At 40.1% G+C, this 25,118-nt stretch overlaps 2 protein-coding genes across 3 annotated transcripts; both read right to left on the reverse strand.

Moving 5' to 3' along the window:
* Nucleotides 1-775: 775 nt before the first annotated feature.
* On the reverse strand, nt 776-8,489 carry LOC129106846 (transcription factor E2F1-like). Of its 2 annotated transcripts, none has more exons than XM_054618102.1 (9): nt 8,371-8,489; nt 5,695-6,030; nt 5,513-5,568; nt 5,292-5,347; nt 3,575-3,761; nt 2,617-2,772; nt 2,424-2,538; nt 1,724-1,871; nt 776-956 (listed from the first exon to the last, which is right to left on the reverse strand). In XM_054618102.1, exons 1-9 carry the CDS (start codon nt 8,485-8,487, stop codon nt 934-936), a joined length of 1,194 nt encoding a protein of 397 aa, XP_054474077.1. In that variant the 5' UTR covers nt 8,488-8,489; the 3' UTR covers nt 776-933. The 2 variants fall into 2 exon arrangements, with proteins under 2 accessions (XP_054474077.1, XP_054474076.1); XM_054618101.1 differs by having other exon boundaries at nt 776-959.
* A 2,147-nt stretch (nt 8,490-10,636) lies between these two features.
* LOC129106845 (NACHT, LRR and PYD domains-containing protein 3-like) lies at nt 10,637-18,785 on the reverse strand. The gene is made up of 7 exons (XM_054618100.1): nt 18,728-18,785; nt 17,609-17,901; nt 14,757-16,572; nt 14,478-14,651; nt 12,781-12,954; nt 11,743-11,789; nt 10,637-11,637 (listed from the first exon to the last, which is right to left on the reverse strand). Exons 2-7 carry the CDS (start codon nt 17,880-17,882, stop codon nt 11,099-11,101), a joined length of 3,024 nt encoding a protein of 1,007 aa, XP_054474075.1. The 5' UTR covers nt 17,883-17,901; nt 18,728-18,785; the 3' UTR covers nt 10,637-11,098.
* Nucleotides 18,786-25,118: the final 6,333 nt, after the last annotated feature.

Below are 25,118 nucleotides of genomic sequence, written 5' to 3' on the forward strand. Positions count from 1 at the left end.
AAAATTAAAATAAAGCTTATTTTTTATTATAATAATAAGAAAAATGATAGATTTTTTTCTTTAAAGAGCTGAACTTCATTTGAACCCAGTAATTTATAAAAAAAATTGTAAACGTAATCATGTGTCATTTATTGTTATTATTATTATTCATCTAAATTACATTTTATGAAGACAATGTTTAAATGTTTGCACAATTACTACAAAGTACTACGTAATAGTTATAATACTAATAATAATGATGTATAATTATTATATTCATAAAATGAATAATGTGTGTAACAATCTATTTTCCCTATAATTAGAGCACAATGTTATTTCATGGGAAAAGTAAAGTGTTTTTATATCTGAAACTATGACAGCAACCAGATAATGACTAAAACATTAACCTTTTAATTATCACTTTTATTATTATTATTATTATTATCATAATACTGGACCATAATGTGACGCTTTTACTGTTTCAATGACTACTTTTTATCTGCTCTTCTGCTTCAGGGATTCAAACTAGCAACCTTCAGGTCTTATACAAGTTATTGTTTTATTCATTTTTAATAACCAAAAAACAAAGAAAAGTCATAAACAAAAACAAATAACAGCAAACTGTTTCACAGCAGATGTCAGTCTAGAAATTATAGAATATAAAATATAAAGAAACTCTGCAGAGACGAGGCAGTGTGTCGCATCACTCCTCTTCATCACCACTAATATATATATATATATATATATATATATATATATATATATATATATATATATATATATATATATACTCCTTCTCTCAGTGGGATTTAAATAAAGGAATAATTCTCTTCATGACATTCAGTTCAAATGTTCCGGTCGTGTGTAGTGTCGACCGGTCGGTACCTGCAGACGATCTATGACGTCGTCTTCTCGTCATGAACCCCGAGGACAGCGGCGCCCTCTGCTGGTCGGCTACGCACTCTGACCTGAAGCCTCTGCTGCAACAACCGGAGATACAACGATAAAACTACAGACTGAAGCATCATATGTGTGCACATGTCAGCTCATTAGTAACCAGATTAAATGTGATCAGGAGATGTCATGAGGTTAAACCGCTGCAGGTTAGAGGTGTTTACTGTTCTGTGTGAACCTGTGACAACTGTAGTGGACCTGTGGTGGACCTGTGGTGGACCTGTGGTGGACCTGTGGTGGACCTGTAGTGGACCTGTGGTGGACCTGTGGTGGACCTGTGGTGGACCTGTAGTGGACCTGTGGTGGACCTGTGGTGGACCTGTGGTGGTGGACCTGTGGTGGACTGTGGTGGACCTGTGGTGGACCTGTAGTGGACCTGTAGTGGACCTGTGGTGGACCTGTGGTGGACCTGTGGTGGACCTGTGGTGGACCTGTGGTGGACCTGTGGTGGAGTGGACCTGTGGTGGACCTGTGGTGGGACCTGTGGTGGACCTGTGGTGGACCTGTAGTGGACCTGTGGTGGGACTGTGGTGGACCTGTAGTGGACCTGTGGTGGACCTGTGGTGGACCTGTGGTGGACCTGTAGTGGACCTGTGGTGGACCTGTGGTGGACCTGTGGTGGACCTGTGGTGGACCTGTAGTGGACCTGTGGTGGGACTGTGGTGGACCTGTTCAGTCTTTAGTGTTTTAACTGCTTCATGTGTCCACAACACAAACATCTGACCTCCTCCGTCTCTGTAGATGTTCTGTGATGGAGTCTAAGGATAGACCTGATCATCTCACTGGTTACCTGTGTGCAGTCTGGTGGTCCTGACCCGGCTCTCCTCCAGGGTCTGAAAGAAGCCGGGGTCAGAGGTCGCGGTGTCTCCTGACCCCATCTCACAGGTCAGCACCATGATGGGACCCCTCCCCCCCCTCAGATGGACCTGGATGCTGCCCTGAATCAACAGAAACAGACACTTTTATTATTTTATAGAAAGGAAGTTAGATCTTGAAATCACTGTTTTCTCAATTAATTGATTCATCGTTTGGTCTGTAAAATCATCAAATGTCTCCATTCGTCCAAAACCACCATGAATTTCAGTTTACAATATAAAACAAGAAAAATCCCAACAATGGAGAATCTGCAAATAGAGGATTGTGTAAATTATTTATTTGATCTTAATTATAAGACAATTCATTTATCTAGTGATACATTTTCTGTCAATCAACAACTCGTTGCACCTCTAATGAAGGCCTGAGCACCAACCTGCAGCCCAGAAGGCTTCTCACTGTGTTTAGTATTATTTCCAGAGACTTTTCTGAGAGTCAACAGGTGTTTGAAAACTGTGAGTCTGAAAATGTAGATCTGACGTGGGTTCAGCAGCCCCCACTTAACATTTGATGTAGATAAAAAAAAATTGGGGAGGCAGGTGTTTAATTCAATTAAGATGTTTATCCTTAACCAAACAGGAAGTCGGCCATTTCTCTCTCTCTCCCTCTCTCTCTACCTCTTGAGGAGGAGCAATGTCCAGCTTGGTTTCCTCCGGAGCTTTGATGACGATGACCGTCTGCTGCTGGACGGATCTGAGCCGTCTGATGTCCTCGAGGGTCACGTAGGCCGACGTGAAGCGCCGTTAAAGAAAAACCCTCCTAGCGTCCTCGTTTCTACATCAACCTGTTTCTACTTCTGTGAAAGGATATGCAGAGTTCTCCACGTTGTCTGTAATGTCAAAGAGCTGCTGGGAGCAGCTTTTGAGGAGGCCGTCCAGCTGGTCCTCCACCTGCTTCAGGTTCTCCAGCTCCTTCTGGAACGTCTGCAGGTTCCTCCTCAGAAAGCAGGAGATCGGAGTCTTTCCTCTGCAGAGAACAGAAACAAGAGGGCTTTACTGCAAGCTGTAAGTAGAGGTTGTATAAATGTACATAGTTCAATGTAAACAACTCACAACCGGAGCAAAAAAAACACCCCAAAAACTGTTGGGGTTAAAGAGACTTTACCTTTCATTTCATGTTTGAGTGATCTTACTCTTTAGATTTAGTTCAGCCAATGGAATTTAATACAAACAAAATAAAAATAGCTGCCTGCAAAGTCGAGAGTTCATTCATTCATTTTCCGTAACCTGCTTATCCAGTTAAGGGTCGCAGGGTGCTGGAGCCGATCTCAGCTGTCAATGGGTGAAGGCAGGGTTCACCTGGACAGGGTTCACCTGGACAGGGTTCACCTGGACAGGGTTCACCTGGACAGGGTTCACCTGGACAGGGTTCACCTGGACAGGTCTCCTGGAGTCACCTGGACAGGTCACAGGGCTGACATATAGAGACAAACAACCATTCACACTCACATTCACACCTACGGGCAGTTTAGAGTCTTCATGAACCTAAGCTGCATGTCTTTGGACTGTGGGAGGAAGCCGGAGAACCCGGAGAGAACCCACGCTGACACGGGGAGAACATGCAAACTCCACACAGAAGGTTGTCCAGCCCGGGAATTGAACCCAGGCCCCTCTTGCTGTGAGGCCACCGTGCTAACCACTACACCACCGTGCAGCCAAGCCGAGAGTCGAGTTCAAACAAACTCAGTTAGACCTCCTTGGGCTGCACCAAATATCCATTATCCAATATCCAGACATAAGGGAGAAGATCCTCTATGTCTTAAACTCACATCCACTTGACCCAGTTGGTTGACTCCTTCTGGATGAAGTCGAACCCGTTCAGGACGTGTATGATGTCGTAGACTCGCCGTCTGCTGGTCCGCAGGATGGCGGCGACGTCCCGGAGGTCCAGGGCGCCGTCTGGAGCCGCCAGCAGCAGCTCCAGGAAACGCAGAGTCAGCAGACCCAGAGAGCCGTCTGAACGAGACACGGCACAGTTAGAGCTGAAAACACAACTCTGAGGTTCAATAAAAGAAGGTTAATCTGGATCAATATGTTACGCTCCAAATCAAACGGTTTTATTTTTTGAGTAAGTCGTTTAAGGACATTGTGATGCAACATTTTCACTTTTTTCTGGATGGAGAGATTAATCAAAACAATCAGCAGATTCATAGATAATGAAGATTATTGTTAGCTGCATGTTTCTGAAAATCTAGAAGAATTGCTGAAGTTTGTATTCCATACAAAAACAGGGGTACAAAAGTTATAAAAATGATTTTACATTTTCAGCTACAGAGAAACATAAAACACTTGTTCACATCTGAAACTGAAACACTTCAATCTGCAGATTATTCTCTTCATTCATCTATAAATCAATTAATCCGTAAATTGACAATTTGCCAAGCGGACATCTTTAAATGTTTTCAGTCCCAAACCCAAAGATATCCAGTTTACTTTGATATCAAACAGACAAAAGCCCAAAAGCTGAGACATCAGAGTGGAAACATGTAAACAATTATCAAAGTAAGCGGTTCATTAGTTCTCTGTTGATCATTTAATCAACTAATTATTGAAGCTCAACAAACAACTAAACGTTAAATCCATAAACGAAAAGTAAGTGATGGAGTCACAACCTGAGCCCCCTTTTAAATTCCATGTAGTTAATGGTTAAGTGTCCATTCAATATATTAATACTGAACGAGTCAACTTTGACACTGCATGTCCTTTAGTTCCCAGAAAAACACCGGCCAAGTGTGAAGAAGATCAGATGAACGGTCCTCCATATACGTGAAGGACACACACACATATACAGACAGAGATTACTTGACTTATAATGAGATGATGCAGCTACAGCGCCACCTATTGGCCAAATGGCACCTGATTTTGCATGATCACTCAGACATCATATCCACACACGCCCACCAAATGTGGTCCCAATAGCACAAAGCCTTCAAGAGATATTACATTTGTTCATAACATAAGCGGTGCCAAAAGCAGTTGAGTAAACTGTTATAATAGCTTATTTTTTCAGGTTGGACCAAAGATTCTCTCTACCAGAATTTGGCAATGATAACTTAAAAATGAGTACGAAGAACCCAAAGAAACCATGAAAAAAATATATTTACTTTCAGTTATTACAGTTCAAAAGTTACAGACGAAAAAGGAAAAAGGCAAGTCGATCGGACGAACGGTTCTCGAGGTATGAAAAAGACGGACGGACGGATATTTCATTGCTTTATAGTTTGATTATCACCATCATCAGTGTGACGAATGATCCAGGATCAGCTCCTGTGTGCAGTGAACCTAAAGATGTACAGACAACCGTCACTGGATCACTGTGATACGGAGGAAACTTAAAAACGTGTGGATTCTCAAGTTCTGCAGCGTCTTCTTCCTCTGATCTCTAAGTGTCTTTATGGACGTTTACTGACATCCTCTGGAAGAGTGAGTCCCACTGAATCTAAAAATACGTGTTTCATGTCTGTGTGTTCACGTTTCAGCACTCACCATGCCTGCTGAATCTCTTGGACTGGTTGGATTGTTTCCTCAGTTGCAGGGAAGAACTGGAGAGGAAGTGGATTTAAAAAGAGAACTCAAAATCTTCTGCAGGTCAACATTTAACTGAGCAGAGACGCTAAAGATGTCCCAACACAACGCGGGTAAGAAACTAGAAATACAAAACTGAAACCAGACACATTATTAAAACCAGGAGCAGAGAGGTTTGTTACCCGGTCCTCTCCGTCCTCCCGGCCTCTGGAGGATTCTCCAGACCTCCACCTGGATTCTGGACATTAAGAAACAGAAAGAAGAGAAAGTCAAAGTCACCGTGGTTCACTTTCATTTTTATACATTTAAAGATTAGAAATAAAGTTAAACCCAATTTAATGGCAGAAAAAAAGATTCTCCAGACCTGCTGTGGTTGATCTGGTGAAGAAGGAGCATCATCTCCACTTTCATCCTCTTCTTCTTCTTCTTCTTCTTCTTCTTCTTCTTCTTCTTCTTCTTCATCCTCCTCCTCCTCCTCCTCACAGTCTCCGGTGACCCACTGCTCCTCTTCCTCGGAGGACTCGGCCCCCCAGGAGCTCAGCTGGCCCAGCGGCCCGTCCAGGTAAGGGGGCATGATGGGAATGGCGTCCCCGGCGACCCCGTTGGCGGTGACGTCCTCTGGCAGGAAGTGGTCTTCACAGATGACGTGGTGCTCGGCGGAGTCCTGCTGCTCCGTCTCCCTCAGCGCCGCCAGCCACACCTGGACAAAAGCAACCGCTCACCGATCAATTCAACAGGACAACTGATCCATCGTGAAGACAATCGTTAGCTTCAGCTCTCGTTTTAATTGGTTTTATCTTCAGAAAACACACGTTAATGCACTCATGACCAGTAGATGTTCATCTTATTATCAGGTTTGATGATTATTCTCTTTAATAAACAAAACTTTCAGTCTATAAAATGTGAGAAATAGTTCTGAGTCCAAAATGACGTCATCAAATGCTTTTTTGTTCAAAACCCAAAATGACAAATGTGAAAAAACATTAACATAACACTATGCAATGACAACACATTTACTTTACATTTATTTACACTACCTGTATTTTTTTTCCATTATTGAACTACATTTTTGAACTACAAATGCAACGATTTGTCAATTTATCAATTAGTCAGCCGTCAAATCTTGGCATAAAGGTCGTTTTTCAAGCAAAAATGGCAGAAAATAAAAATTGAAATTGAAATTGAAATTGAAACAAAACAAGACATTTAAAGACATCAGCTTGGACTTTGAAAAAGTGGAACGGATATTGACAGCTATTTTCTGACACTTTTAAGACCAAATAATGACTGAAATGAATGGATAATGGAAACATTGGTTAGGTGCAGCCTTAGTTTGGACCTCGTTCTGTTCATTCATTCATTCCTTTGTTGTGCACTATGCAGACTTTATGTTATCTCAACTGGTTCACTAAAAACAAAAAGGAAAATCATTTTCTGAGTGGAGGTTTGAAACTAAAATGAATGTCCTCATGCATGTACCTGTGTCTGCAACCAGATCTGATTTCATCATCTTCTCAATTAACCAGTTTATGAGATAAATATCAGGTTTATGTACCGAGTTATGTATTGAGTTATGTATTGAGTTATGTACTGAGTTATGTATTGAGTTATGTACTGAGTTATGTACTGAGTTATGTATTATGTATTGAGTTATGTATTATGTATTGAGTTATGTATTATGTATTGAGTTATTGTATTGAGTTATGTATTGAGTTATGTATTATGTAGTTATGTATTGAGTTATTGAGTTATTGAGTTATGTATTATGTATTGAGTTATGTATTGAGTTATTGAGTTATGTATTATGTATTGAGTTATGTATTGAGTTATGTATTGAGTTATGTATTGAGTTATGTATTATGTATTGAGTTATGTATTGAGTTATGTATTGAGTTATGTATTATGTATTGTTATTGAGTTATTATTATGTATTGAGTTATTGAGTTATGTATTATATATTGTTGTATTGAGTTATGTATTATGTATTGAGTTATGTATTGAGTTATTGAGTGATGTATTGAGTTATGTATTATGTATTGAGTTATGTATTGAGTTATGTATTATGTATTGAGTGATGTATTGAGTTATTGAGTGATGTATTGAGTTATGTATTATGTTATTGATGTTATTATGTATTGAGTTATGTATTGAGTTATGTATTATGTATTGAGTTATTGAGTTATGTATTGAGTTATGTATTATGTATTGAGTTATGTATTGAGTTATGTATTGAGTTATGTATTATGTATTGAGTTATGTATTATGTATTGAGTTATGTATTATGTATTGAGTTATGTATTGAGTTATGTATTGTTATGTATTGAGTTATTGAGTTATGTATTGAGTTATGTATTGAGTTATGTATTATGTATTGAGTTATGTATTATGTATTGAGTTATGTATTGAGTTATTGAGTTATGTATTGAGTTATGTATTGAGTTATGTATTGAGTTATGTATTGAGTTATGTATTGAGTTATGTATTATGTATTGAGTTATGTATTGAGTTATTGAGTTATGTATTGAGTTATGTATTGAGTTATGTATTGAGTTATGTATTGAGTTATGTATTATGTATTGAGTTATGTATTGAGTTATGTATTGAGTTATGTATTGAGTTATGTATTGAGTTATGTATTATGTATTGAGTTATGTATTAAGTTATGTATTATGTATTGTTAGTTATTGAGTTATTATTATGTTATGAGTTATTGTATTGTTATTGTATTATTATATATTGAGTTATTATATTATGTATTATGTATTGAGTTATTGAGTTATGTATTGAGTGTATTGAGTTATGTATTATGTATTGAGTTATTGAGTGATGTATTGAGTTATTGAGTTATGTATTGAGTTATGTATTGAGTTATGTATTGAGTTATTGAGTTATTGAGTGATGTATTGAGTTATGTATTATGTATTGAGTGATGTATTATGTATTATGTATTGAGTTATTGAGTTATGTATTATGTATTGAGTTATGTATTGAGTTATGTATTGAGTTATTGAGTTATTGAGTGATGTATTGAGTCGCTCACCCGGGCCCGGCCCGGCTCTCTGGGGAAGCCGAAGAACCTCCTCCCCGGCCGGCTGCAGACGGCCCGGTTCACCGGCACCGTGCGGTTCGGACACCGGGAGACCACACACCTCAACATCCGGGTCCCGTCAAACAGAAAGCACATGCGCGGTTTGTTTATATAGCGAAAGGAGACGTCTGACCCGGAAGTAAAGAAAAGTCATCAGAGCTGTTTTTATATTTATTAATTCAAAGAAAAAGAAACATTTACAATTAAAATAAAAGAACAGATAAACATATATTTATATACACAGCTCCTCATTCAACTACTGAGAAGAATAAAATATTAAACATTCTGCTTTGTTTACCACATAATTCCATATGTGTTCCTTCATAGTTTGGATGTCTTCAATATTAATCTACAATGTAGAAAAAATAAAAATAAAAACCATTGAATGAGAAGGTGTGTCCAAACTTTTGACTGGTGCTGTCTCTCTCTCTCTGTCTCTCTCTCTCTCTCTCTCTATCTATCTATCTATATATATATATATACCACTTTTGACTGGTATTGTATCTCTCTCTCTCTCTCTCTCTCTCTCTCTCTCTCTCTCTCTCTCTCTCTATATATATATATATATATATATATATATACCACTTTTGACTGGTATTGTATCTCTCTCTCTCTCTCTCTCTCTCTCTCTCTCTCTCTATATATATATATATATATATATATACTGGTATATCTCTCTCTCTCTATATATATATACCACTTTTGACTGGTATTGTATCTCTCTCTCTCTCTCTCTCTCTCTCTCTCTCTCTCTCTCTCTCTCTCTATATATATATATATATATATATATATATATATATATATACCACTTTTGACTGGTACTGTATATTCAAGGAATCAAGGATAATCTATTGGCATTATGCAACACATGGATGCAACACGTGGCCCATTTTCAACACAAACAACACATGACAAACAAAATAACACTAAAACAGCAGCAACACAAACTATTCTCTGATCTCATTGATTTACATTGATTTACTTACTGTGACCGGCCTCAGACATCCAGGAGCATTCTGGGTAGTGGAGTAGCTTTAGGTCCTAGCTGGGTTAGCTTAGCATCGGTCCATAGCAAATTTTACAATACATTGCTAGTTTTAATTGCCTTCTTATGGTGGTGCCATATTGACGCATGTTCAACGTTATCCTGAATCCTGAGTTGTTAACTCAGTTGTTCTTCTTATATAATCTTGAACATCCACCCAGAATATTTTTGTATATATACAGTGAAGAAAATGACACTTTCTATCTTCTTGTAGTTCACAGTAATTGCAAGAATATATCATATAAACTCTGAATCTCTATAGTGTAGTTTTTGCTAGCTAGAGACAAACCCAACTAACCATGCAATCTAAATAACCTGTGCAATCTAATGCGCAATATTAACAATCATTCTGTCCGTTTATATATTTTAATTAATAGCTGTTTTGATTTGTTTACGTTTTTATACCTATTTATTATAGTTTACTGTGTGTTTACTTACTTATTGTACTAGTTTTGATCCTGTTTCCTACTTATGTTTCTTATTTCTTTGTTCACACTGTCCACTCTGCTGCTGTCCTCACTGTGGGACTAATAAAGGATTATTTGATCTTATCTCAACCTTTCTCCCGTGTCCTGCGAGCAGCTCTAGATTGTTGGTTATTAGTCGCATGTTGTGCAATAAAGTTTAATCAAAAAACATAGTGATTGATATTAATAATAATTATAATGAAGCTTATTTATATAACACATAACAAAACAAGCAGCAAAGTGTTTCACAGGTAGACATAAAAAGAACAAATGATAGAATACAATGCAGACACATTTCCACATTCATTTATATGAATAAATCTGAATGAGGTCTGTGAACTACAAGTAGCCTACAGGTCGATCTAACAGGATGTAACCGTTACTGTGACTTCCTGTGTTTCTTCGAAGGCAGCAGGAAACAAGAGTTAACCGCAGTTTATCAGTTCATTCCCCCCTCTGCCGCCGAGGAGCAGCTCGTCTTGAACGAGCCTTCTGTCAGGTCTGTCACTGCATAGTCATACGGCCCGGCTAAAGCATCACTGATGCATCATGGGGTTTGTGGTTAGGGTTAGGGGTTAGGGTTGTAAAAGAGTGTAAAAGCATCAGCGCTGTCAGGACTGAAAGAAACTTTGAGCAAACACAACTCAGTTATCATCATCTTTATGTATTTAGAGTTTCAGATTTGTTACAAGCTTTTCAAACTAGTCATTGTGATTTTCTACAAGCAGGGTTTTACAGCCTCGTTCCTGTTGACAAGCAGCTCTGTGTGTTGAACACAAACCAATAAACCAACAGTTTGGCTGGAGGAGTGATGCCTGTTTATGGTCTCAATCTCTAGTTTCAAGTCTTCTTCAATACAGCATGATGTTCATTTAGTAAATGATGCTCCATTTAGAGTCAAACAGACCATAAAGCAGGGGATGCTTTAGGGCGGGGCTACACACTGATTGACAGGTCGACACCAGAGACGTATACGGAGTCTCTACGTCACTCCTCCTCAGTCCATATATGGTCACTTCCTGTTCCCGGGATGCAAAGAACAAGATAGTGACAAAGATGGACGAACTGGAGGCCTTTAAAGCAACAGTCCACAACCAATGAGGGACGTCACGATGACTACGTCCACTTTCTTTACACAGCCTGTGATCAAAACGTTTTAGACTGTTTCTCATCCGGGCGACAGAATCACAGAGGAACCAAGCCTCAAGAACCCAAACCCAGGATAAAGACGTTCTGTGAATGTGGTGTTGAAGGTGTAGAGGTGGATCCGTTTGTTTGAAGAGATGTGGAAGAAGGACAGAGTGCCAGCAGGACAGTCCAGGTACACTGCTACTGTGTTAGAGACGGAGGAGCAGGAGGAGAGAGGGAGGTCTGTTCGTCTGTTATTGTGCCAGAATGAGTAACCATTATCAGAGCAGTAGAGAATCCACGACTGATCATTCCCTCCAAACCTGGAGTCATACCCATTTCCTCTCCTTCTGATTCCCCTGTAACTCACTGCCACATGAACCTGTCCTTCCCACTCCACCTCCCAGTAACAGCGACCAGTCAGACCAGTGCTACACAGCAGCTGCTCCCAGTAGTCAAATCTGTCTGGATGATCGTGGTATTTCTGCTCCTTTCTCACCCATGTGACCTTCCTGTTGTGGTCGGACAGTTTGAGTTTTTTGTTTGCTGTGTTTGGGACCAATGTGAGTTCACAGAAGTCTGAAGGAGAGAAAAAGAAAGTTTATCATCCAACACAACTGAACTGATCTGTTTACTCGTAGATATATCATTTCAAATAACCCATCAATCTGACTCCACACTTACACTTCCTCATGCCAGGGTTCAGTCTGTGCTCTCCTTCATGGTCCATACTGGAGGAACAAACACAAACATCTATTGTCTTATTTCATGGTATAGAAACAGAGACATTTAATAACCTCACTGAGCAGGAAGGGAGTCAAGCTTTACCAGATTTCCGGTAAAGTTTGCACCTGTTGGCAACAGTGTGTGAACTTTACACCTCAGACTTCCTGAAAGCCTCAATAGCAAAATGTTCAGGGGATCTCCAAAATCATGAGACAATTGACTGTCACTTGCAATTTTCCCTTAAATGTCTTTTAAAAGCTTACTAATGCCCAGCAGTTTTCATTATTCAAAAATGTATACTCAAATATGGAAAGCAACTGTAAGAGATGATTTTCCGCCGTAAATGAAACAACCATCCAGAGACTAAACGGGTGCAAAGCGAGCCGGTCTTCAGGTCTGTCTGTGGAGCTAAACTGACCCCCTCTGGGAAAATTTGTCTTTCATAAGAACCTGGATTAAAGCATGACTTCACCGCTCCTCTTCTTTGACACCAGGATGGCAACGAGAAGAATCCGAGTAAATATCTATGTGTCGGGTTAGCAAGAAAGAGGCGAGTGTGCTGAGATTATTCTGTTGCAGGAACTAGACGTTGCGTTGTTGTGTGAGTGGCCTTCTACAATATCATCCTTAGTGATGTGAGTGAACGTGTGTACAGCCTAGTTGCCTTGGCTTGCAGTCATGATATCTTGTTTATTACGTTCCGGGTCTAGACTGAATTTGCAGTCAGGAGTGACTTCACAGACTATTTGAAGAAAAAAGCTGAAAATGAAGTACCACGCCGAGTCTGCAGGTCTACACAAAGCATATGGCATATATTAGCTCTTACTAGTCAACTGACTTTGTGTGGGACTGGAAAAGGCAACCGAATTGTATTCGGCTTATTAAAAAGTGCAAAGTACCAGGTAAGATAGAGGAGTATGCACCTCATGACTCATATACAGGGTTACGAGAAGGACTCTTTACTCTGCTGAAGTGTTAACATTTGTCTGCTCATACCTGAGAGTTTCCAGTCTCCAGTCTGGATCCTTCAGTCCAGCAGACAGCAGCTTCCTTCCTGAGTCTCCTGGATGATTGTAGCTCAGGTCCAGCTCTCTCAGATGGGAGGGGTTGGAGCTCAGAGCTGAAGCCAGAAAAGAACAGCCTTCACCTGTGACCTGACAACCTGACAGACTGGAAGTACATGAACATGGTTTCAGTCACGTACAATACAATGACACGGACAGAACATCTGCTTAGCACTTTTTTAGTTTAAAAAATAAATAAATAAATCGACTGGCTGCAGGTTCTTAGAAATGCATAGCTTACACATTTTCAGTTGGTCTGTTGCATGTATGCAGAAGAAAATGGGAATGTTGTAGGAATGTTGTATTTCTTTTGTAGTTTTAATTCAGGCTTATATTTGTAAATGTGTTCTAGTAAATGTGGTTATCCAGTTTGTAGTCTGTTGTTTGTATTACTGGTACTGGATAGGATCGTATTGATCTTGACTTTGTGAAAATCAGCACCAGAGACAACATGTCCAAGAAATCAAATTTCCTGCTGGCGGAATCTAGAGTTCTTGAGGTGATTGTCAGATTGGCCTTGTGGAATCATCCATTTTAGTTCAAAGATGCCCAAATACTGAATCCCACATGACGAATAAACAATTGTGTCATCTAGATAGACAGATGCCTCTCTGCAGGCCATTCAAGACTTTCACCATGAGCCTTTGGAAGGTGGCCAGCATAGAGCTGAGCAGCTAGAGGTTAGCTGCCGCAGCCGATCTACTTCTTTAAAACGTAGGTCGCCACAGCAGAGAAGTATTGGGCCCAAGCCGACCAAGGTAGTATGGAACTGAACTAGGTAGAGCCATGGTCTAAACCTACAGAGTTCAAAAGACAAGCAGTAGCCATCCTGCACACTACATTATCATAGCTAGAGGAGGCTCAACACAGCCGACACACATCCCTTTTCAGTCCTGTGAGAATCCAGCGAGCAAAGACCCTAAAAAGGAGCCCGTCATGTCCGAGAAGTGGAACCATATCAACAGATATGAAGTGTATTAGACCACAGTGGGAGGTTCTCTTCCCGCCTGCCTATAGGCTTTGGAGGTTCACTCACAAAGCCATCCCACCAGCTGTTTCTTGGATAGGGCTTTACCAGCCACACCATCCCTGAAGCACACAAACAACTGTTCAGTGTGCCTGATGCGGTCTGTGTGTTCAACTTTTCCTCCCCAAACGCATGGTTGGAAGACAAAAAGCATCCAGTTGTATAGCCTGAAACCTGAGAGAACTCCTTATGCTCTTGGGGATGAAGGAGGGATTTGGTTTTAGGGTTGCCCCGCTAAAGTCACCACCAGGCAGCAGACAACATGGGTGCACCTTCTGGTTAGCTCTCATAGATTAAGTCGCGCCTATTGCACCCATATCCTGAGACATAATCATACGAGTAATTTCTGCGTACCACGTTCCCAAGCGGATACCCGATGCTACCTTAAAAACTGCTTCCCAATTCCTCTCTGCAACAGGAAAGGGACGAGCAACAAGTCCCATCTATTCATTGACCTAGTCTGGCTATTGATCCTGATGTCCTCCAGGTCTGTAACTAGTAACAGAATCATGTAAACAGTGAAAGCTTACACATTGTGGATATCAGACATTACTTTGTTAAATAGTGTTATAATCTGTTTAGCAAAGAGTCTGAATACTGACCTGAGAGTTTCCAGTTCACAGTGTGGACTCTTCAGTCCAGCAGACAGCAGCTTCACTCCTGAATCCTGCAGGTCGTTGTTACTCAGGTCCAGCTCTCTCAGACTAGAGGACTGGGAGCTGAGGACTGAGGACAGAGCTTCACAGCTTCTCTCTGAGAGGTCACAGTCACTCAGCCTGAGAAGAATTAGAGATTAACGAAAACAAAATGCCTTGCTTCTCATCTATAATATGTAACACATATTTAAATTCATTGATATATCCAGTGATTCTTCCACTTACAGAGCATTGTTGGAGGCTTTGACCACTGGCAGCAGCCTCAGAAGAGCCTCCTCTGAAGCAGAGTATTTCTTCAGGTCAAACACGTCCAGATCTTCTTCTGATGACAGTAAGATGAAGACCAGAGCTGACCACTGAGCAGGAGACAGTTCATCTGTGGAGAGACGTCTTGATCTCAGGGACTGTTGGATCTCCTCCACTAGAGAACCATCATTCAGCTCATTCAGACAGTGGAACAGATTGATGCTTTTCTCTGCAGAGAGATCCTCGTCGATCTTCTTCTTGATGTACTGGACTGTTTCCTGATTGGTCTGTGAGCTACTTCCTGTTTGTGTCAGCAGACCTCGTAGGAGACTCTGATTGGTCTGCAGTGAAAGACCCAGGAGGAAGCGGAGGAACAAGTCCAGGTGTCCATTTGGACTCTGTAAGGCCTTGTCCACAGCACTCTGGTAGAGATGCATTAGTCCAGGTTCGTCTCTGAGGACTTTTGACCACAAGGAGGACCACAACCATCCAGTCCACGATGTGTCTGCCATCAGGTTGACACCAGAGTTGATGAAGGTCAGATGGACATGAAGAGCAGCCAGAAACTCCTGAAAACTCAGATGGATGAAGCAGAACACCTTGTCCTGGTACAATCCACTCTCCTCTCTAAAGATCTGTGTGAACACTCCTGAGTACACTGAGGCTGCTCTGATATCGATGCCACACTCTGTCAGGTCGGATTCATAGAAGATCAGGTTTCCTTTCTGCAGCTGATCAAAAGCCAGTTTTCCCAGAGACTCAGTCATCTCTCTGCTCTCTGGACTCCAGTGTGGATCTGTCTCAGCTCCTCCATCATACTTGACCTTCTTCAGTTTGGACTGAACCACCAGGAAGTGGATGTACATCTCAGTCATGTTCTTGGGCAGCTCTCCTCCCTCTCTGGTCTTCAACACCTCCTCCAGAACTGTAGCAGTGATCCAGCAGAAGACTGGGATGTGACACATGATGTGGAGGCTTCGTGAGGTCTTGATGTGGGAGATGATCATGCTGGCCTGCTTCTTATCTCTGAATCTCTTCCTGAAGTACTCCTCCTTCTGGGGGTCAGTGAACCCTCTGACCTCTGTCACCATGCAAACACACTCAGGAGGGATCTGATTGGCTGCTGCAGGTCGTGTGGTTATCCAGAGGCGAGCAGAGGGAAGCAGTTTCCCCCTGATGAGGTTTGTCAGCAGCACATCCACTGAGGTGGACTCTGTGACATCAGTCAGGATCTCATTGTTGTGGAAGTCCAGAGGAAGTCGACACTCATCCAGACCGTCAAAGATGAACACAACCGGGAACTCTTCAAACCTGCAGATTCCTGCTTCTTTGGTTTCAGAGAAGAAGTGATGAACAAGTTCCACTAAGCTGAATTTTTTCTCTTTCAGCACATTCAGCTCTCTGAAGGTGAATGGAAATGTGAACTCTATGTCCTGGTTGGCTTTGTCTTCAGCCCAGTCCAGAGTGAACTTCTGTGTTAAGACTGTTTTCCCAATGCCAGCCACTCCCTTTGTCATCACTGTTCTGATTGGTTCCTCTCTTCCAGGTGAGGCTTTAAAGATGTCTTCTTGTCTGATGGTTGTTTCTGGTCTGTCTGCTTTCCTGGATGCTGTTTCAATCTGTCTGACCTCATGTTCCATGTTGACCTCTGCAGTCCCTCCCTCTGTGATGTAGAGCTCTGTGTAGATCTGCTTCAGGAGTTTCTTATTTCCTGCTTTTATGACCGTCTCGAATATACACTGGAACTTCTTCTTCAGGTTAGATTTGAGTTTACGTTGACAGTTGGCAATAATCTCTGAATGATAAACAAAGGATGATACAAATGAGATAGTGCTTTCCTTTAATGGTAAATTATTCCTTTTGGATTAAGCCATCTGTTGTATTTAACTGCATGCTTATCTGAGGCTAGCCAGAATATTGTCTTAATCAAATTTTCACTCTTGACAAATGATAACATTTAGAAAGAAATACATTTCCCGCTGATCTTTACATTTTTTCTTCATATTCCATCCATCCAACAATTTTCTTCAGTTTGGCATAGTAGCCCAAAAAACAGAGAAGCCAACCGCCATATGGGATATCCTCAACAATTCAGGTTTACCCTGAGATTTGGTGGCAGAGTCGGTGATAATATTACTATTGCTGCCATATGCCTAGACTGCCGGGGGACTACCTAGGATACACTGAGCTCCTCGCTCCTCTTCTCTCCCTCCATTTTTATGTATTAATCTCCTATTTATGCACCTTACTGACTTTGCTTCTTCCCCAGAGTCCTTGTGCTTTCTCGCCTCGCAGGTTTCCATAAATCGTGGCTGTACCTGGACTGTGGTCGTGGCTCCTGCTGTGACCCTGCTAACACCCACTACTACTACCATTATTATTATTAGTCACATTAGTATTACTATTCCCTGTACCATTACGCTTATTGGCTTTGCTTCTACCCTGAAGCCCTTTTTGCTCTCCTTTTTGCTTTCTCGCCTCGCAGGTTTCCACACATATACATATACATGCGGATTGTTGCAGATGCAGATTGAGCCGGAGATTTTTGATTTGAAGTTGTGGAAATGTTTTTTTAGTTTCAAAAGAGAGAAAAGTCTGTGATGCAGAAGGTTTTGTAGAGACGGCATTCTGTAGCCAATTAATGAATTAAATGTTAGACTGTTGCACAACCATCAGAGAGTGGAAGAGCATGAGAGGAGCATTATATTGAGGCCTACTTTCCACCTTGTATAAGGATATAAGGAGGATATAGGTCTCATTACTTATCGGTTCCTCTGTTGTATCTATGTGATATGCATCGTCTATCTTTGTCCCACTTTTTAATAACTTACCTGTAGATTCTGATATCATGTTTGATAATTTCTCCACCAGATCATTCATTTGCATCTTTTTCAAAGCCATGACGGCCACCTTAACGCTGTTTGTGCCGTAGGTCTTCACCATCTGATCCACCGTGTCTGTCCGGTCTGCATTCTCCAGTCGACTGACTGGGATGGCTGGGAGGCCGTCCAGCAATACCTGCTGCAGGTACCAGTGGAACTTCTTTAATTCCTCCGCTATCAAATCCTCCAAAGTGCTTAGGAGGACCCGTTTATCACTCTCCATCTGTCCTCTCGGCCAAGATCTAGAAGACACTGACAGAAATATGTACTTTAGAGAACAATTTAAGTCAATAAAATATAATTATTCTTCCTCTTTCTATGAACTTCTGATGCAGTTAGTGTCCTCTTTGTGGACAGAAGTCGATGAGTCAGTGAAAAAAGTATGAAAGCTGTTCACGGATCGGCACAAAGGAAACAGGAAGCACATATAACTTCCAGATCTCTTATCACATTTGTTTTTGCTGCCAATAGTAATTATTGATCATTGATGATCCGTATTGACAGATACAGATCCCTTTGTTGTTTGATAATAGCAGCTGGTCTACATCAGGGGTGGCCAACCAGTCAGAGACTAAGAGCCCACATGTTTTATGTGTTACACTTCCTGTAAGTCGCTTTGGATAAAAGCGTCCGCTAAATGACTGTAATGTAATGTAATGTAATGTAATGTTACTGCAAAGAGCCACATAAAACACATAAAACACATACAAACACATAAAACACATAAAACACATAAAACACATAAAACACATAAAACACATACAACACATTCCACCTCTCCCCCTCTCTCACTTTCTCCTCCTCTCTTTTGCGCCCAGCCTTTCTCTGTGCCTCCGTCACTCTCTTCCTCTCTCTCACACACATACAGAATGAAAATATAAACATTTACAAAACTTGACATACACACACTCACACCTAACGTCCTCTTACACACACACACACACACACACACACACACACACACACACACACACACACACACACACACACACACACACACACACACACACACACACACACACACACACACACACACACACACACACACTCAAACAGACACACACATACCTCTGCTAAGCCAGATTTACTGCAAAAGTAACTTACTCTTGTTGCTTCTATGAACTTGTGGGACTTCTGGCATCCCTTGCCTTGAACACACTGTGTTGACAAACGCAGATCCAGACACCCTCCATCTCCACCGTGATTGGTTCTCTGGCCACATCAGAATGAGACGTGCTGTCACATCAGTGGCTGTCAGAGAGACGCTGCAAATGAATCATGTGCAAAGCCGCCGCTGATTCCGCCGTGTATGTAGGACGAACAATGACACAAGTATAAATAAATAAATAAATAAATAAATAAATAAATAAATAAATAAATAAAAAAATAAAAAAAAAAAATAAAAAAAATTGTATAAATAAATAAATGCATAAATAAATAAATGCATAAATAATTGTATAAATAAATACTGGAATAAATAAATGCTTAAATAAGTGTACAGTAGCAGTCAAACGTTTAGACACACCTTCTCATTCAACTACTGTGAAGAATGTAAAATATAAAACATATTCTGGTTTGTTGAGCATTTGTTTGTTTGCCACATAATTCCATATGTGTTCCTTCATAGTTTGGATGTCTTCAATATTAATCTACAATGTAGAAAAAAATAAAGAAAAACCATTGAATGAGAAGATGTGTCCAAACATTTGACTGGTGCTGTATAAATACAGAAATTAATAAATAAATGAGGTGAAAAGAAGGATTTATGTATTTATTTATGTCCTGTTTGATTATTAACTTTTATTTATTTATTTATCTATAGATTAATGTATTCATTTCTATATTTATATAGGTAGACTCTCTCAGGTAGACTCTCCTCAGGTAGACTCTCTCAGGTAGACTCTCCTCAGGTAGACTCTCTCAGGTAGACTCTCTCAGGTAGACTCTCTCAGGTAGACTCTCCTCAGGTAGACTCTCCTCAGGTAGACTCTCCTCAGGTAGACTCTCTCAGGTAGACTCTCTCAGGTAGACTCTCTCAGGTAGACTCTCCTCAGGTAGACTCTCCTCAGGTAGACTCTCTCAGGTAGACTCTCTCAGGTAGACTCTCCTCAGGTAGACTCTCTCAGGTAGACTCTCTCAGGTAGACTCTCCTCAGGTAGACTCTCTCAGGTAGACTCTCCTCAGGTAGACTCTCTCAGGTAGACTCTCTCAGGTAGACTCTCTCAGGTAGACTCTCTCAGGTAGACTCTCCTCAGGTAGACTCACTCAGGTAGACTGTAGACTCTCTCAGGTAGACTCTCTCAGGTAGACTCTCTCAGGTAGACTGTAGACTCTCTCAGGTAGACTCAGGTAGACTCTCTCAGGTAGACTCTCTCAGGTAGACTCTCACCTGCTCCTGTCTACCTGTGCGCATGCAAGGTGTAACCTCAGACAGCATGACGTGGAAACCAGTCTAACCAGTTGCAGCCTCCGGATCAGGTTGCTGTTCCAGTATGAATGTGTCCACTAGGTGATGCTCACTGACAATCCAATGAGCTACAGAGCAGCTGGACACGTGATGGAGGAGCAGCAGTTTGGATACAAACGTTTCATAATGTGGTTTGTTTTGTTTATTTTTACAGAAAAAAACCAGAATATTTTTACAGTGTGGTATTAGTACTTTTACTGTAACAAGAGTATTTTTACTGTATGGTATTGGTACTTTTATTATGACAAGAATATCTTTACTGTGTGGTTATAATACTTTTACTGTGACAAGAGTATTTTTACTGTGTTGTATTAGTACTTTTACTGTAAAAAGAGTATTTCTATAGTGTGGTATTAGTACTTTTTCAGTAAAATAGTATTTTTACTGTGTGATATCAGTACTTTTACTGTAACAGAGTATTTTTACGGTGTGGTAATAGTACTTTTATGATAACAAGAGTATTTTTTTACAGTGTGGTATTAGTACTTCCATGGTAACAGAGTATTCGTACAGTGTGGTATTAGTACTTTAGTACCCTGTAAACATGCTGCACACATTAAATCAGATGACTGTATTTACGGACGTCTGAAATAACAACAGTTACACATTTATGCTTTCAGTGTTTTTTTTAATGTGCTTAAGTATTTAAAAAACCTTTAACAAAATAAATATCCTGCAATAAATCAATGAACAAACGAACATTTATGAAGCTTTACATTTCAAAAGGCTGAACTTCTGAACATCTCAAACTAAGGAAGATATCTTACAGATGACAAAAAGAAACCCAGAGCTCTGTTTAACGACGCGCAGTAAGAACGCTGGTTTATGTACTTTAAATATTTAACAATATGAAGAAATATTATTCATCTTAAATGTTGTTTTGAGCGACGTGTTTTTAACAGTGTGATGTTATCTGAGGAGAGAAACGTCTGGATGTAACCAAAGATGTTTTATATTACAGATTGTTGTCTGTTGTCTTATTCAATACTTTATGCAAATGACTGTTTCCTGCAGGAGGCATTCAGGTGCAACTCTAAAAGGAGAAAAAAACACATAAAACATAATTTGGGGGAATCCGCGCTCTGAAACTGAGAATTTAAATGTGGGTCTTTTAGAAATAATGGTTCCAAAAGGGTTCTACCCAGAACCATTTTATTCTGAAGTTCCATATTTTGAAGAAAGGGTTCTTTGTAAGACTTAAGTCCACAAAGACAGTCGCACTGACATGAGCTGAGGCTGAAGAGTTCTCTGTGGAACCCCCTGGGTGGGTTCTACATTAAACCTTTGAGATATAACGAGTTCTCTGTGGAACCCCCTGGGTGGGTTCTACATTAAACCTTTGAGATATAACGAGTTCTCTGTGGAACCCCCTGGGTGGGTTCTACATTAAACCCTGGAGAAATCAAACTGGTCATATTTATTTCTACCATGTGAACTGCTCTGTCTGTCTTTGTATGATCCTAATAACCTTTTTTTCACTTCATTTAGATTTTAATTCCGGTTCTAGATTATTTTACTTTTATTCACGATTCATAATACATGAGAACTACAACTCCCATCACTAACAAATATATCCTTGTTTTATTTTGTTAAAATTACACAATGTTGAAATAAAACACTGGCGTCCAGTTAGTAGATTCATATTTTCTTATGTCAGGACTTTATATTTTCTGTTAGATGTTTAGAATATTTTCTTTTGTTGCCTGAAGAAAGAACACGAATGTATACGAGTGTGTTGAGGCTTTATGACCTTTCAGCTCCTCAGTGGATCAGTGTCAGCACTTCCTGTCTCTCGGGTCAAAGGTCACGTCAGCAAACCGTTATAGTTATAGTTATAGAGTTATACTGCTGCTGATGTCATTACATTACTCATCACAATAATAGCTTATTCTTTGTCAAAAAGTTAAGTCGAGAAGACGACAACAGAGCAAACCGACCACCGTATAAATATATATAATATATACAAAATAAATCCAGAATATTTCGAAGAGGAAGTTTCACTTTTTTGAGAATAAAAGTCATAATATTACAAAATAAAGTTGTAATTACCTTTATTAAGAATAGTTAAAATTTAACTGAATAAAGTTTTTACAAATGAATTGTTATATTCAAGTTTAAATATAACAATACTTTATAATATGTATTATATTTAAAATAATGTAATCATTTTTCAAAATAATTATAAAAACAACAACATTTTTTTAACTTTTTTATTTTATTGTAAAATCATTTAACAATAAAGTTAAAATATTTCAAAAAGATGCATAAAATAAAGAATGGAAAAGAGTGAGATTAGAGTTAGTACCTGTAATGTCAGGAGCCTTTATTTCATTCTATCATAATATCATAATTTATTATTATTTTCAAGAAGAATAACAACTTTATTTCCTAATATAACAACTTGATCTTGTGATTTAATTCTTGGTTTTTCATATTCTGACTTTTACTCTCAAAATAACTTCCATCTTCAAATGTCAGATTTTTTGTTTCGTTTTGCTTTTTAGACAGAAAACTCTCTCAAATATTTAAAAGTGTCCATTAATAAAAAGCAACATTTACTCTATGATATATTTAACACAACAAAACTCTCAGCTTCCCCCCCCGAGGCTGAGTCACTGAAATGTTTTCCACAAACCGTCCTGCTAACAGAAAGGTCACAGGTTCGATTCCCGCCCTGTGTGTGTCAGCAGCCAAACGTCAACAACAAGAGCTCCTTTCTAAAGACTACGTCATTACATTTACCTCACACACACACACACACACACACACACACACACACACACACACACACACACACACACACACACACACACACACACACACTGTACAGGCTGTTATCTCTGATCTGATCTCTCAGGTCTGGTGTGTGAGTGTGTGTCGGCTCCTTTTTTCCCAGAATGCAGTGCGGTGTCTCTTCAGATGTTTGTCAGTCGTCCTCTTCATCGCAGCCTGTTCCCCTCTGAGGACGAGAAACAGTTTGTATTTTATTAGTCTGTGTTTATGTTTACAGAATAAGTGTCCTCATGTTTTATTTTGTAGAAAGTCTCTTTTCTAATAGATTTGGTTTATTTATTTAGTTTGTAGATGGAGAACAAAACTCTGTTCATTGGTTCAACTGAAAGAGACAAACATCCTCTGAGCAACAGATGAATAAGAAGAGAAGAAATCAGCAGTCGTTGGTAAAAAGAACTGGAAGCTTAGATTTAAACAGGAACAGATTCCTGTTTTAGAGTCGAGAGTTTCAAAATAAAAGCAGCCTAGAACAAGCTGGAGTTAACTTCATCGAAGCTCTTCTTCAGACTTCACACAGAAACAGAAGGTCAGTCTAGAGTTAGTACTGCTGGAACATCAGCTGATCTAATCACAGGTTAACCCTCTCTGATCAATATTTACTGATCAATAATCAAAATGGTTCAACATCTAGGTCATCAGGACTCCATGTCATGTGACACAAACTATTAAACATGTAAATAAAACATCTGGAGTTTGAATGATTCTGTCTTTATCTGTTAACATAGTCATTATTAAAGAACAGAAGAACACCAGTGTGTGTGTGTGTGTGTGTGTGTGTGTGTGTGTGTGTGTGTGTGTGTGTGTGTGTTGTGTGTGTGTGTGTGTGTGTGTGTGTGTGTGTGTGTGTGTGTGTGTGTGTGTGTGTGTGTGTGTGTGTGTGTGTGTTTGTGTGTGTGTGAGTGTGTGTGTGTGTGTGTGTGTGTTTGTGTGTGTGTTTGTGTGTGTGTGTGTGTGTGTGTGTGTGTGTGTGTGTGTGTGTGTGTGTGTGTGTGTGTGTGTTGTGTGTGTGTGTGTGTGTGTGTGTGTGTGTGTGTGTGTGTGTGTGTGTGTGTGTGTGTGTGTGTGTGTGTGTGTGTGTGTGTGTGTGTGTGTGTGTGTGTGTGTTTGTGTGTGTGTTGTGTGTGTGTGTTTGTGTGTGTGTGTGTGTGTGTGTGTGTGTGTGTGTGTGTGTGTGTGTGTGTGTGTGTGTGTGTGTGTGTGTGTGTGTGTGTGTGTGTGTTTGTGTGTGTGTGTGTGTGTGTGTGTGTGTGTGTGTGTGTGTGTGTGTGTGTGTGTGTGTGTGTGTGTGTGTATGTGTGTGTGTGTGTGTGTATGTGTGTGTGTGTGTGTGTGTGTGTGTGTGTGTGTGTGTGTGTGTGTGTGTGTGTGTGTGTGTGTGTGTGTGTGTGTGTGTGTTTGTGTGTGTGTGTGTGTGTGTGTGTGTGTGTGTGTGTGTGTGTTTGTGTGTGTGTGTGTGTGTGTGTGTGTGTGTGTGTGTGTGTGTATGTGTGTGTGTGTGTGTGTGTGTGTGTGTGTGTGTGTGTGTGTGTGTGTGTGTGTGTGTGTGTGTGTGTGTCCTCACTCTGTTTGCGTCTGCAGTGAGCAGAAGCTCACACACTCGTTGTCCTGTGTGTGTGTGCAGAGACAGCGTCCGAGCTCCCGCCTCAGTCGGACCGGACCGAATCCATAAGGAACCACGTGGCTGAGAGACGGAAACATAAAGAGTCAGAGACAAACATTCAAATCTGTGAATTAAAACATGAACTAATGTTTGTTTCCATCCGCTCCTGCTGTGAGAATATCAAACATCTGGTCTGAGACGTTAAACTGCAGAAGAAGATGAAACGATGGGAAGAACATGATGGAAATAAGATGTTTCTGTTGGTTTCATGTGTTCAAACTGAGACGTTTTTATGCACAAATTTAAAATAATATGCACGCCCTGAACATGTCGACTTCTTCTTAATCAATACTAAAAACATTCTTTTTTCTGGCCTTTGAGGGAGCAGAAACTAATTTGTTTGCCTCTTCTATAATCCTGTTTTACAAAACAGTCTGTATTAACCCAAAACCAAATGTTTTAGATACGACAACCACACTTTAAATATCAACACCATAACTCCACAATCCAGTCACCAGACAAAATGTTGAAATTGTAAGTTTCTCCAAAATTTGAAATGTTGATTGTCACTGTTATTGAACCGAAAACATGTTTCATAA

This window comes from Anoplopoma fimbria, chromosome 18 (genome assembly GCF_027596085.1).
Source record: "Anoplopoma fimbria isolate UVic2021 breed Golden Eagle Sablefish chromosome 18, Afim_UVic_2022, whole genome shotgun sequence".
NCBI classification, from domain to species: domain Eukaryota; kingdom Metazoa; phylum Chordata; class Actinopteri; order Perciformes; family Anoplopomatidae; genus Anoplopoma; species Anoplopoma fimbria.